A 14,324-nucleotide genomic window follows, 5' to 3' on the forward strand; every position below is an offset into this window, starting at 1 on the left:
AAGACCAGCCTGGGCAATGTAGTGAAACCCCGTCTCTACAAAAAATACAAAGATTAGCCGGATGTGGTGGTACACGCCTATGGTCCCAACTACTTGGGAGGCTGAGGCAGGAGGATAGCTTGATCCTGGGAGGTCAAGGCTACCGTGAGCCCGAGATGGCGCCACTGCACTCTAGCCTGGGTGACAGTGTGAGACTTTGTCTCAAAAACAAAAATTTATGCTGGGCGCAGTGGCTCATATCTGTAATCCCAGCATTTTGGGAGGCCGAGACAGGAGGATTGTCTGAGCTCAGGAGTTCAAGACCAGCCTGGGCAACATAGTGAAACCCCGTCTCTACAAAAAATACAAAAATTAACTGGGCGTGGTAGGGCACATCTATAGTCCCAACTACTCCAGAGGCCAAAGTGGGAGGATGGCTTGAGCCTGGGAATCAGAGGTTGCAGTGAACCAAGATTGTGCCACTGCACTCCAGCCTGGGCAACAGAGTGAGACCCTGTTTCAAAAAAAAATTTTTTTTTTCCCCAAAAATCTGTATTTTTTTTCATATGAAGTGTATTTGTTTTGGATTCAAAGATGAATGCCAGAGACTCTTAACTCTTGAGTCTTCCAGCTTTTCCCAATAAAGTCCCTATTCCTATTTCAGTCTTCCTTTTTCTTTTCTCCTTATAGTGGACATTTGGGAGCAATAAAAATAAGAAGAAAGGAAAAGCCAGAAAAATAGAGAAGAAAGGAACCATGAAGAAACAGGCCAACAAAACTGCCTCCTCAGGCAGTTCAGACAAAGACAGTTCAGCTGAGAGCTCAGCCCCTGAGGAAGGTGAGCTGAGCAGCCTAGACCTGGAAGGTCAACTCCCACTCTTGTCAGCTTGAAGGTGCCAAGTCAGAAGTGGGGAGGAAGGGGGGTACCAGCATTCAGCATGACCTCTTCTTTAGAGCAGTGGTTCTTAACTTTTTCCATGGTCATGGATGCTTTGAGAATCTGAATGAAGCAATAAAAATGCATGTAATTCCAAAGGTTGGTGAGACTCCTGAAATCTATCCCTGGAACCCGCAAGGATTCCTGCATTAGTCTTGAAGACCCTGAGTGCCTTTCCCTCCCCTTTTTCTTGCTTATGCATAGTCTGACTGAGGAGGGAAATCTCAGTAGAAAATGTTCCTTTTCTGGAAGCCAATTCCAGAATTTTTAAACACTAGTTTGAAAAGTGAACTTGGGCCAGGTGCAGTGGCTCATATTTGTAATCTCAACACTTTGGGAGGCCAAGGTGGGAGGATTGCTTGAGCCCAGGAGTTCAGGACCAGCCTGGGTAACATAGTGAGATCCCATCTCTCCAAAAAAAATATTAAAAATTAGCTGGGTGTTATGGTATGACCTGAGGTCCCAACTACTCAGGAGGCTGAGGTGGGAGGATTGCTTGAGCCCAGGAATTCGAGGTTACTGTGAGCTATGGTCATACCACTGCACCCCAGCCTAAGTGACAGAGCAAGACCCTGTCTCAACAACAACAAAAAAAGTAGGAAAAAAAGAAAAGAAAAATGCAAGGACACTGGGAGAGAAAATAAAAGTGAACTTGTTCCAGGACTAGAATGATAACCTGTAAATTATAAAAATGTTAAAAACATTTTTAAAAATAATGTTTACATACAAGCTGACTTTATAAAATTGGCCTAACCTGGTTTTGAGCACATGCCTATGAATGTTAGCTCAAATTGAGTCAAGTACAGTTCCTGTTAAATTGCTGACTTAGCTCAATACTCATTGTACTCACATAGTTTTTCCATGTCAACATTTGTCCTATTAAGATCCACTGTTATTAGAAATTCACTAATCAATTTCTAATGATTCATTAAAATTTTTTTTTATTTTTTAAATTTATTTTCGGCCGGGCGCGGTGGCTCAAGCCTGTAATCCCAGCACTTTGGGAGGCCGAGACGGGCGGATCACGAGGTCAGGAGATCGAGACCATCCTGGCGAACACGGTGAAACCCCGTCTCTACTAAAAAATACAAAAAACTAGCCGGGCGAGGCGGCGGGCGCCTGTAGTCCTAGCTACTCGGGAGGCTGAGGCAGGAGAATGGCGTAAACCCAGGGGGCGGAGCTTGCAGTGAGCTGAGATCCGGCCACTGCACTCTAGCCCGGGCGACAGAGCCAGACTCCGTCTCAAAAAAAAAAAAAAATAAATAAATAAATAAATAAATAAATTTATTTTCGAGACAGAGTTTCGCTCTTGTCACCCAGGCTGGAGTGCAATGGTGCGATCTTGGCTCACTGTGACCTCTGTCTCCCGGGGTTCAAGTGATTCTCCTGCCTCAAGTAGCTGGGATAACAGATGCCCGCCAGCACACTTAGCTAATTTTTTGTATTTTTAGTAGAGATGGGGTTTCACCATGTTGGCCGGGCTGGTCTTGAACTCGTGACCTCAGGTGATCTACCCACCTTGTCCTCCCAAAGTGCTGGGATTACAGGCGTGAGCCGCCACACCTAGCCATAAATTTTTTTTTTTTAATGCCAGCTAATAAATGAAAAAGAAATTATAGGGTTAGAAAAATCACTACTTTTCAATCATAGTGATAAAGTTGATTTACTCAAGAATCTTCAATGATTGTTAAAACCACTGGGTGAGAGTTTGTTGGAAAACAAAATTTTATTTTATTTTTATTTGTTTATTTATTTATTTTTTTTTGAGACTGAGTCTCGCTCTGTTGCCCAGGCTGGAGTGCAGTGGCGCAATCTTGGCTCACTGCACGTTCCGCCTCCCGGGTTCACAACATTCTCCTGCCTCAGCCTCCCGAGTAGCTGGGACTACAAGTGCCCGCCACCATGCCCGGTTAATTTTTTTGTATTTTTAATAGAGACAGGGTTTCACCGTGTTAGTCAGGATGGTCTCAATCTCCTGACCTCGTGATCCGCCTGCCTCAGCCTCCCCAAGTGCCAGGATTACAGGTGTGAGCCACTGTGCCCGGCCAGAAAACAAAATTTTATAGTCTTAAACCTTCTCCCTATACATACTATTATGTAAAGAGGAAAAGGTGCCTTTACAAAGGGAAAATCTGCGAGACGCCACCTTTACCGAGTAATCTAAATTAAAATAATGGGACAAACAATGTTAGGGCTTCCTGATGTGATACATTGAAAAGGACACAATCACTTATGGAGTATTCTTGCCAAAAATTCATAACCTGAATTGTTTCTTAACAAATCAACCAAACCCAATGAAATGGACATTTGATAACTGTTGCTATTTCAACTTAAATTAACTAAAAATTATGTTTAAAATTTAGTTTTCATTTGCACTAGCCACATTTGAGTTTGTGAATACCCATATGTGGTGGCTGCTGTTCAGATAGACAAAATTTTCATCACCACCTTACGAAATTCTACTAGACAATTTTTTTGGGCTTATACTCTTCAAAAGTTCAGTGTACCAACAAGTGGATAAAGAAAATGTGTATGTATGCCGGCCGGGCGTGGTGGCTCACACCTGTAATCCTAGCACTTTGGGAGGCCGAGGCAGGTAGATCACAAGGTCAAGAGATCGAGACCATCCTGGCCAACATGGTGAAACCCCGTCTCTACTAAAAATGCAAAAATTAGCTGAGTGTGGTGGTGCATACCTGTAATCTCTAATACTTGGGAGGCTGAGGCAGGAGAATCGCTTGAACCAGGGAGTTGGAGGTTGCAGTGAGCCGAGATCACGCGACTGCATTCTAGTCTGCCGACAGAGCGGGACTCTGTCTCAAAAAAAAAACAAAAAAACAAAATGTGTATGTATGCCATAGAATATTACTCAGCCATAAAACGGAATGAAATGATGGCCTTTGCAGCAACTTATTGGAGCTGGAGGCCATTTTTCTAAGTAACTTAGGAACGGAAAACCAAATATTGTATGTTCTCATGTATAAGTGGTGTTTAAGCCATCAGGATGCAAAAGCATAGAATGGTATAATGGGGCCAGGTGTGGTGGCTCACACCTGTAGTCCCAGCACTTTGGGAAGCCAAGGCAGGTGGATCACTTGAGGTCAGGAGTTTGAGACAAGCCTGGCCAACATGGTGAGACCCCATCTCTGCTAAAAATACAAAAATTAGCCAGGAATGGTGGTACGCTCCTGTGGTCCCAGCTACTCAGTAGGAGGCTGAGCCACGAGAATCGCTTGAAGAGGAGGTTGCAGTGAGCCGAGATCAGGCGATAGAGTGAGACTCTGTCTCCAAAAAAAAAAAAAAAACAGAATGATATAATGGACGTTGGGGACTTAGGGAGGGAGTGAGGGATAAAAGACTAAATATTGGGCACAGTATGCACTGCTTGGGTGATAGGTACACCAAAATCTCAGAAATCACCACTAAAGAACTTATCCATGTAATCAGGCCAGGTGCGGTGGCTCACACCTGTAATCCCAGCACTTTGGGAGGCCAAGATAGGTGGATCATCTGAGGTCAGGAGTTCGAGACCAGCCGGACCAACATGGTGAAACCTCATCTTTACTAAAAATAGAAAAATTAGCCGGGCATGGTGGTATGTGCCTGTAGTCCCTGCTACTTGGGAGGTTGAGGCAGGAGAATTGCTTGAACCCAGGAGGTGGAGATTTCAGTGACTGAAATCAGCCTAGGCAACAAGAGTGAAACTCCGTCTCAAAAAAAAAAAAAAAAAAGTCCGGGCGCAGTGGTTCACGCCTGTAATCCCAGCACTTTGGGAGGCTAAGGCGGGCAAATCGTGAGGTCAGGAGATTGAGACCATCCTGGTTAACACGGTGAAACCCTGTCTCTATTTAAAAACTACAAAAAAATGAGCCAGGTGTGGTGGTGGGCACCCATAGTCCCAGCTACTCAGGAGGCTGAGGCAGGAGAATGACGTGAACCAGTGAGCCGAGATCACACCACTGCACTCCAGCCTGGGCAACAGAGCGAGACTCTGTCTCAGAAAAAAAAAACCTGGGGGCCGGGCGCAGTGGCTCACGCCTGTAATCCCAGCACTTTGGGAGGCTGAGGCAAGTGGATCACTTGAGGTCAGGAGTTCAAGACCAACCTGGCCAACATGGTGAAACCCCATCTTTACTAAAAATACAAAAATTAGCTGAGCACCTGAGCTACTCGGGAGTCTGAGGCAAGAGAATTGCTTGAATCTGGGAGGTGGAGAATGCAGTGAGCTGAGATTGCGCCGCTGCACTCTAGCCTGGGTGACGAGCAAAAATTGTCTCAAACAAAATAAATAGGCCGGGTATGGTGACTCACGCCTGTAATCCCAGCACTTTGAGAGGTCGCGGTGAGTGGATCAAAAGGTCGAGAGATCGAGACCAACCTGGCCCACATGGTGAAACCCCGTCTCTACTAAAAATACAAAAATTAGCTGGATGTGGTGGTGTGCACCTGTAGTCCCAGCTACTCAGGAGGCTGATGAGGCAGGAGAATTGCTTGAACCCGGGAGGTGGAGGTTGCAGTGAGCCAAGATCACGCCACTGCACTCCACCCTGGGGCAGAGGGAGACTCTGTCTCAAAATAATAATTAAAAAAATAAATAAGTTGGGGCTGGGTGTGGTGGCTCATGCCTGTAATCCCAGCACTTTGGGAGGCAAGACAGGAGGACTGCTTGAGCCCAAGAGTTCAAGACCAGCCTGGGCAACAAAGTGAGACCCCCAACTCTATTTAAAAAGTAATAATAAATACGTCAGGCACAGTGGCTCATGCCTGTAATCCCAGCACTGGGAGGCTGAGGTGGGCGGATCACCTGAGGTTAGGAGTTCGAGACCAGTCTGACCAATATGGCGAAACTCTGTCTCCAATAAAAATAGAAAATCAGCCGGGTGTGGTGGCACACACCTGTAATCCCTACTACTTGGGAGGCTGAGGCAGGAGAATCACTTGAACCCGGGAGGTGGAGGTTGCAGTGAGCTGAGATTATGCCACTTGCACTCCAGCCTGGGCAATAAGAGCAAAACTCCATCTCAAAAAAAAAAGTGAAAACAAGTAAAATAACAAACTTATTTTACTGTAGCCTGAAGAAGGGTGATGTTGTCAACATTGTGGAGCCGCTTGTGGCCTGTCTGCTGGAGCACAGTGTAATCTTGTGTTTGGGCCTTTGTTGCAGGTGAAGTGTCAGACTCTGACAGCAACAGCTCCTCTTCCAGTTCAGATTCGGACTCTTCCTCAGAAGATGAAGAGTTCCATGATGGCTATGGAGAAGACCTCATGGGAGATGAGGAAGACAGGGCCCGTCTGGAACAGATGACAGAGAAAGAGAGAGAGCAAGAACTGTTCAATCGCATAGAGAAGAGGGAGGTGTTGAAAAGAAGGTAAGGTTGAGTCCTCGTTGTGCCCCCCGCCCCCACCTTTTCCGTTCATCTCTTTTCTCATACTTCCTCTCCTTCACACCTGCCCTACATATGGAGACTGCATTTGGAGTTGATTGTTAACATGATGAGAGGAAATGATGTATTAAATTTCAATCACATTTCTTTACTCAGTGCCACTGGCTTTATTTACTAATGTACGTTATTCAGAAGGTTTTATTCATATTATTTATGTGCATTATTTAATCTTCACAACTGCTCTGTGAAGTTGGAACACCGTATTACAGAGGCAGAAGCTGAGGCTTAGAGACATTAGGTAGCTAAAGAGCAAGCTGCAGGAAGGGAGGGACTTTGTCCTTTTCGCCGTTCTACTCCTGGTGCCTACAAGGGTACCGGCCACAGAGAGATGCACTAAATACCTGTTGAGCGAATGAATGAAGAAACTTGCCCGAGGTGATTGAGGTCGTAAGTGGTAGAACTGAATTTCAAACCTGGGACCATCTGACACCATAAAACACACTGTGGCCACATCCTCTCCTGCCTCACATTTCCTATTATTTTACCTATTCTGTAACACAGCACTACAGGCAGCATTCTAAAGAGAATTACACACTTGGGGAGGCCAAGGTGGATGGATCACCAGAGGTCAGGAGTTCTAGACCAGCCTGGCCAACATGGTGAAAACCCATCTCTACTAAAAATACAAAAAAATTAGCCTGATGTGGTGGTGTGCACCTATAGTCCCAGCTACTCAGGAGGCTGAGGCAGGAAAATTGCTTCAACCTGGGAGATGGTGGTTGCAGTGAGCTGAGATGGTGCCACTGCACTCTAGCCTTGGTGAAAGCAAGACTCTGTCTCAATAAAAAGCAAAAATAAAAATAAATAAATAAATTGAATTACAGGCCAAGTGTGGTGGCTCACACCTGTAATCTCTGCACTTTGAGAGGCCGAGGCGGGTAGATCACTTGAAGTCAGGAGTTCGAGACCAGCCTGGCCAACATGGTGAAACCCATCTCTACTAAAAATACAAAAAATTAGCCGAGCATGGTGGCACGCACCTGTAATCCCAGCTATTCAGGATCCTGAGGCAGGAGAATGACTTGAACCCAGGAGGCGGAGGTTGCAGTGGGCCAAGATTACACCACTGGACTCCAGCCTAGGTGACAGAGGGACACTCCGTCTTAAAAAAAATAATAAAGGGAATTGCAGGCCTGGAGCGGTGGCTTACACCTGTAATCCCAGCACTTTGGGAGGCCGAGGTGGGTGGATCACTTGATTCCAGGAATTCAAGACCAGTCTTGGCAACACGGCAAAACCCTGTCTCCTACAAAAAATAGTCAGGCATGGTGGCCCATGCCTGTAGTCCCAGGTACTTGGGAGGCTGAGTCAAGCAGGAGTATCATTTCAGCCCGGAATGTGGAGTTTGCAATGAGCTGAGATTGCACCACTGCACTTCAGCCTGGGTGACAGAGTGAGACCCTGTGTCAAGAAAAAGGGAGGGGAATTACAGAGATTGTTTGTCTTGATAAAGATCAGTACATGATTTGATTTCTACTAAGCAAAAAGTATTGAGGTAATCATAAGGTTGCCTTGGTTTTAGAACATGAATACAGTAATGATTGAGAGTAATGTGGGAACACATCAAATGATATATAAAAATTAAATGAACAAATGGTGTTTTAAAGCTTTGTATTTTACAAATTGGCTTCAAATTGTTCAAGCTCCTAGGTTGAAAAAATTTCCCAAATTCTTTTTTGGAGCCCTGTCTTCACAGGATTCAAGACTTGGAATTTCTCCTCATTATGTACAAGTTAGGTATCTGACTACCCTCTAACACAGTTTTTGTATTTTTTTAAAAAGTCAAATGTTAAATTGCTTTTTGGTATTTAGAAGCTGCTTCAATGTTTTCAACTTTTGCCATATTTTAAATGGAAAAGTTTTAAATATGACAGTAGTTCTTCCTTATCTCCTAACAGAATTTCAAGGTAAAAATAAACTTGGCTTTTGTCTTGGAAATAAAATAGCCCTCAGAATGAGGATCCTACCTATTTAATCTCATGAAAGGAAAATAGAAGCATTTTCTTTGGCAGCAGTTAGTTCCTTTTCATCTGGGAGTTTTGTTTGTCCCTTCTGGAGACCATATTAAGTATGCTGAGTTATCCTAGAGAAGAATGTTTGGCTTTCGGTCAGCAGCAAGCAATAGACATTTGATTTTTGTTTTTTGTGTGTGTGTGTTTTTTGTTTTTTGTTTTTTTTTAGACAGACTTTCGTTCTTGTTGCCGACTGGAGTGCAGTGGCACAATCTCGGCTCAGCACAGCCTCCACTTCCTGGGTTCAAGCGATTTTCCTGCCTCAGCCTCCCAAGTAGCTGGGATTACAGATGCCTGCCACCACGCCTGGCTAATTTTTGTATTTTTAGTAGAGATGGGGTTTCACCATGTTGGCCAGGCTGGTCTCAAACTCCTGACCTCAGGTGATCCACCCGCCTCGGCCTCCCAAAGTGCTGGGATTACAGGCATGAGCCACCACGCTCGGCCTCAACATTTATTTTGAGTGTGAATGCTTCCAAGTTTACCTATATTGGAACTATTAAATAGGACTTAATAAACTGTGCTGGAATTGCCAGACGGTTTAAAATTTGCATGTCTGAACTGTGGAAAGCATAGCAAGATGTTGTCATGTAAGGCCAATAAGTCCTATGACAAAATCACAAAGTAGCTCGAGGGTAATAGGCGGTTTGTCTCAAACTTAGTTTTTATGTTTTTCACCTTATGTGAATGAGACAGTTGGCTGATTCAGTGACTTTTAAAAAATATTTTGTTTTTTTAGACACAGTCTGGCTTTGTCATCCAGGCTGGAGTGCAGTGGTGTGAACTCAGCTCTCTTTTATTTTTTTTTTTTTAATTTTTTTTTTTTTTGAGACGGAGTCTCGCTCTGTAGCCCAGGCTGGAGTGCAGTGGCCGGATCTCAGCTCACTGCAAGCTCCGCCTCCCGGGTTCACGCCATTCTCTGGCCTCAGCCTCCCGAGTAGCTGGGACTACAGGCGCTGCCACCTCGCCCGGCTATTTTTTGTATTTCTTAGTAGAGACGGGGTTTCACCGTGTTAGCCAGGATGGTCTCGATCTCCTGACCTCGTGATCCGCCCATCTCGGCCTCCCAAAGTGCTGGGATTACAGGCTTGAGCCACCGCGCCCGGCCTCAGCTCTCTACAATTGCCACCTCCTGGATTCAAGCCAGCCTCCCACCTCAGCCTCCCAAGTAGCTGGGTCTACAGGCTGTCTATAGGCTACCATGCCTGGCTAATATTTTTTTCTTTCCTTTTTTTTTTGAGATGGAGTCTCACTCTGTTGCCCAGGGTGGAATGCAGTGACACAATCTCAGCTCACGCAGTCTCCACTTCCCAGGTTCAGTGATTCTCCTGCCTCAGCCTCCTGTGTAGCTGGGATTACAGGCACATGCCACCACACCCGGCTAATTTTTTTTTTTTGGGGATGGAGTTTTGCTCTTGTCGCCCAGGCTGGAGTGCAGTGGCACAATCTCGGCTCACTGCAACCTCCGCCTCCCGGGTTCAAGCAATTATCCCACCTCAGCCTCCCCTGTAGCTGGAACTACAGGCGCCCACCACCACACCCGGCTAATTTTTGTATTTTTAGTAGAGACGGGGTTTCACTATGTTGGCCAGGCTGGTCTCCAACTCCTGACCTCAGATGATCCACCTGCCTCAGCCTCCCAAATTGCTGGGATTACAGGCATAGGCCACTGTGCCTGGCCAATTTTTGTATTTTAAGTAGAGACAGGGCTTCACTTGTTGCCCAGGCTGGTTTCCAAGTCCTGACCTTAAATGATCCTTCCGTCTTGGCCCCCCAAACTGCCAGGATCACAGGCGTGAGCTACCACACCTGGCCTGGCCTGGCTGATTTTTCGTTTTTCGTTTTTTTTGAGACAGAGTCTCGCTCTGTCGCCCAGGCTGGAGTACAGTGGTGTGATCTTGGCTCACTGCAAGCTCCACCTCCCAGGTTCACACCATTCTCCTGCCTCAGCCTCCCTGGTAGCTGGGTCTACAGGCGCCAGCCACCACGCCCGGCTAATTTTTTGTATTTTTAGTAGAGACAGGGTTTCACTGTGTTAGCCAGGGTGGTCTCGATCTCCTGACCTCGTGATCCACCCACCTCAGCCTCCCAAAGTGCTGGGATTACACAGGCCTGAGCCACCCCGCCCAGCAGCCTGGCTAATTTTTTATATTGGCCAGACTGGTCTGGAATTCCTGACCTCAGGTGATCCACCCACCTTGGATTTCCAGAGTGCTGGGATTAGAGGCATGAGCCACCTCTCCTGGCGCTGTATTTTTTTTTTTTTTTGTAGGGAGGGGGTTTGCCATGTTGCCCAGGCTGGTCTTGAACTCCTGACCTCAAGCAATTCGTCCACCTCAGCTTCCCAAAATGCTGGGGTTACAGGTGTGAATCACCACCCCCAGCTTCAGTGATTTTTTTTCAGTGACTGTAAGAATGGTTTAGTGTGCTGATTATTGAGACAGAGGTTCAGAGCCATCATAGAAAATTGATATTTTTGGCCGGGCGCGGTGGCTCAAGCCTGTAATCCCAGCAGTTTGGGAGGCCGAGGCGGGCGGATCACAAGGTCAGGAGATCTAGACCACAGTGAAACCCCGTCTCTACTAAAAAAAAATACAAAAAATTAGCCGGGCGCGGTGGCAGGCGCCTGTAGTCCCAGCTACTCAGGAGGCTGAGGCAGGAGAATGGCGGGAACCCGGGAGGCGGAGCTTGCAGTGAGCCGAGATCGCGCCACTGCACTCCAGCCTGGGCAACAGCGTGAGACTCCGTCTCAAAAAAAAAAAAAAAAAAGAAAATTGATATTTTTGTAGTTCATTTGTTTAGCTTCAGGGCAGTGCAATATGGAAACTCTGGAATTTCCTGCATCTTTTTTACTTTAAAAGGTCTTTATATGGATTGCATTTAATCTTCGTAGTCTTTTTATGTAAGCACCATGAGCATCGTGTTCTCTAGCCAGCAGCACCAGTAGTGAGATGTCATTTTCAGTTGTTAGATTCTTCATGGGGGCAGGAAGCATAAAAGGGAGCCTGGTTGTAGAAAGGGCACCGACATTGCAGTCAGAAGGTCTAGGTTCAAGTCAGACTCGCTGGCGGGGTGATCGGAGTTAAATCACTTTCTCTTCTGACCTCAGTTTCCTCCTCAGGGGTTGTTGTAAACCTCAAGTGAGATGATATACATAAGAACATTATGTAAATGTAAACTATCACTGACTCTAAAAAAATGACTTTGTTTAAAATAGCCCACTTAAAGTGTATAATTCAGTGGTTTTTATATGTCCACAGAGCTGTGCAATCACCACCACAATTAATTCTAGAGCATTTTATCACTCCTCTATTTCCCCATAAGCCTCCCAGCCCTAGGCAACCACTAATCTCCTTTCTGTCTCTCTAGAGTTGCCTATTCTGGATATATTTATTATTATTGTTGTTATCGAGACAGGGTCTCGTTCCATTGCCCAGGCTGGAGTGCCGTGGCGTGATTATAGTTAACTGAAGCCTCGATCTCCTGTGTTCAAGCAATCCTCCCGCCTCAGTCTCCAAGTAGCTGGGACTATAGGGGTGTGCCACCACCTGGCCAATTTTTAAAACTTTTATTAAAGACGAGGTCTCACTGTGTTGTCCAGGCTGATCTTGAACTCCTGGCCTCAAGCAATCCTGCTGCCTCGGCCTCCCAAAGTGTTTAGATTACAGGCATTAGCCACCATGCCCAACCTGGATATTTTATATAAATGGAATCATAATATGCAGTCTTTTGTGATTGACTTCTTTCACTTAGTGTGTTTTTGAGGTTTATCCATTTAGCATGCATTAGTACTTCATTCCTTTTAACGTCTGAGTAATATTCCATTTTATGTATATACCACATTTTGTTTATCCATCCATCTATTGATTAATATTTGTGGTGTTTTCTCCTTTTTGCTATTGTGACTAGTGCTGCTGTGAACATTTATATACAAAAATTTGAGGCCGGGCGCGGTGGCTCAAGCCTGTAATCCCAGCACTTTGGGAGGCCGAGACGGGCGGATCACGAGGTCAGGAGATCGAGACCATCCTGGCTAACACGGTGAAACCCCGTCTCTACTAAAAAATACAAAAAACTAGCCGGGCGAGGTGGCGGGCGCCTGTAGTCCCAGCTACTCAGGAGGCTGAGGCAGGAGAATGGCGTAAACCCGGGAGGCGGAGCTTGCAGTGAGCCGAGATCGCGCCACTGCACTCCAGCCTGGGTGACAGAGCCAGACTCCATCTCAAAAAAAAAAAAAAAAAAAAAATTTGAGTACCTATTTTCAGATCTTTTGAGTGTATACTGGAAAGTAGAATTGCTGGCTCATATGATAACTCTTGACTTTTTGAGAAACTGCTGTTGTGCCATTTTAGATTCCCATCAGCAATAAGTGTTCTAGTTTCTCCACATCTTCACTAACACTTTAACACTTGTCATTTCCTTGTTCTGTTGTTGTTGAGACAGGGTTTCACTCTGTTGCCCAGGCTAGCTAGAGTCCAGTGGTATGATCATGGTTTGCTGCAGCCTCAATTTCCTGGGCTCAAGCAGTTCTCCCACCTCAGCCTGCCAAGTAGCTGGGACTACAAGCATGTACCACCATGTCCAGCCAATTTTTTAAATTTTTGTAGAGACAGGGTCTCACCATGTTGTCCAGGCTGGTCTCCAACTCCTGGACTGAAGTGATCCTCCTGCCTTGGCCTCCCAAAGTACTGGAATTACAGGTGTGAGCCACCGTGCCTGGCCTTCCTCTTTGTGATAAGAGCCATCCTGGTGGGTGTGAAATGGTCTGTCATTATGTGGTTTTTGTTGTTGTTTGTTTGTTATTTGTTTTTGAGGTGGAGTCTCACTCTGTAGTCCAGGCTGGAGTGCAGTGGCGCGATCTTGGCTCACTGCAACCTCCGCCTTCTGGGTTCAAGCGATTCTCCTGCCTCAGCCTCCTGAGTAGCTGCGATTACAGGCATGTGCCATCATGCCTGGCGAATTTTTGTATTTTTAGTAGGGATGGGGTTTCACCATTTTGACCAGAATGGTCTCAATCTCCCGACCTCGTGATCTGCCTGCCTTGGTTTCCCAAAGTGCTGGGATTACAGGTGCGAGCCACCACGCCTGGCCTTTTTGTTTGTGTTTTTGAGATGGAGTCTCACTCTGTCGCCCAGGCTAGAGTGGTGCAGATGAGTACAGCAATATCCTATATATGTTCTCTTTCTCTCTCTTTTTTTTTTTTGAAACAGATTCTTACTCTGTCGCTAGGCTGAAGTGCAGTGGTGAGATCTTGGCTCACTGCAACCTCTGCCTCCCGGGTTAAAGCGATTCTCCTGCCTCAGCCTTCCAAATAGCTGGGACTACAGGCGTGCACCACCATGCCCAGCTAATTCTTGTATTTTTAGTAGAGACGGGGTTTCACCATGTTGGCCAGGATGGTCTTGATCTCTTGATCTCCTGATCTGCCCGCCTTGGCCTCTCAAAGTGCTGGGATTACAGGTGTGAGCCACTGTGCCTGGCCCATATTCTCTCATTTTAAACATATTCCAACTTAATGCAATAAAATATTTTATATTTTGTTGTAATTAACATATTAAATATTTTTAATGTACTTAAAAGGTACATGAGAGTTTCTTTTAGGAAAGCCAAAATATCTATTAGCTCCTTTCCCTTAGTTCCTTTCTCCTATCTAATAGAAATCAGTTTTTACATACATTTCATTGCTAGTTAAAAACCAAACAAATATCTTTTAACCAGATTTGAAATCAAGAAAAAACTAAAAACAGCCAAAAAGAAAGAAAAGAAAGAAAAGAAGAAAAAGCAAGAAGAGGAGCAAGAAAAGAAAAAGCTGACACAGATTCAAGAATCTCAGGTAGGAGATTCAGTGTTCTTCATTGTCCAAAGAATAAACCTCTGTTTTGAGTGTGTGTGTGTAAAAGGTGGGTTTATGTTAATCAGCCTAAGCTTATTAGTATAAGACTTGTGGCATGG

At 45.4% G+C, this 14,324-nt stretch overlaps 1 protein-coding gene across 1 annotated transcript in view; it reads left to right on the forward strand.

Annotated features, from left to right (window-relative positions):
• The window catches only part of RTF1 (RTF1 homolog, Paf1/RNA polymerase II complex component), a 69,530-nt gene that overhangs the window by 36,496 nt on the left and 18,710 nt on the right, over positions 1-14,324 (forward strand). The window contains exons 3-5 of the mRNA XM_001100507.5: positions 670-817; positions 6,081-6,285; positions 14,091-14,205. Coding sequence (XP_001100507.1) covers positions 670-817; positions 6,081-6,285; positions 14,091-14,205 — 468 coding nt within the window. The remainder of the gene's footprint in view (positions 1-669; positions 818-6,080; positions 6,286-14,090; positions 14,206-14,324) is intronic.

This window comes from Macaca mulatta, chromosome 7 (assembly GCF_049350105.2).
Source record: "Macaca mulatta isolate MMU2019108-1 chromosome 7, T2T-MMU8v2.0, whole genome shotgun sequence".
NCBI classification, from domain to species: domain Eukaryota; kingdom Metazoa; phylum Chordata; class Mammalia; order Primates; family Cercopithecidae; genus Macaca; species Macaca mulatta.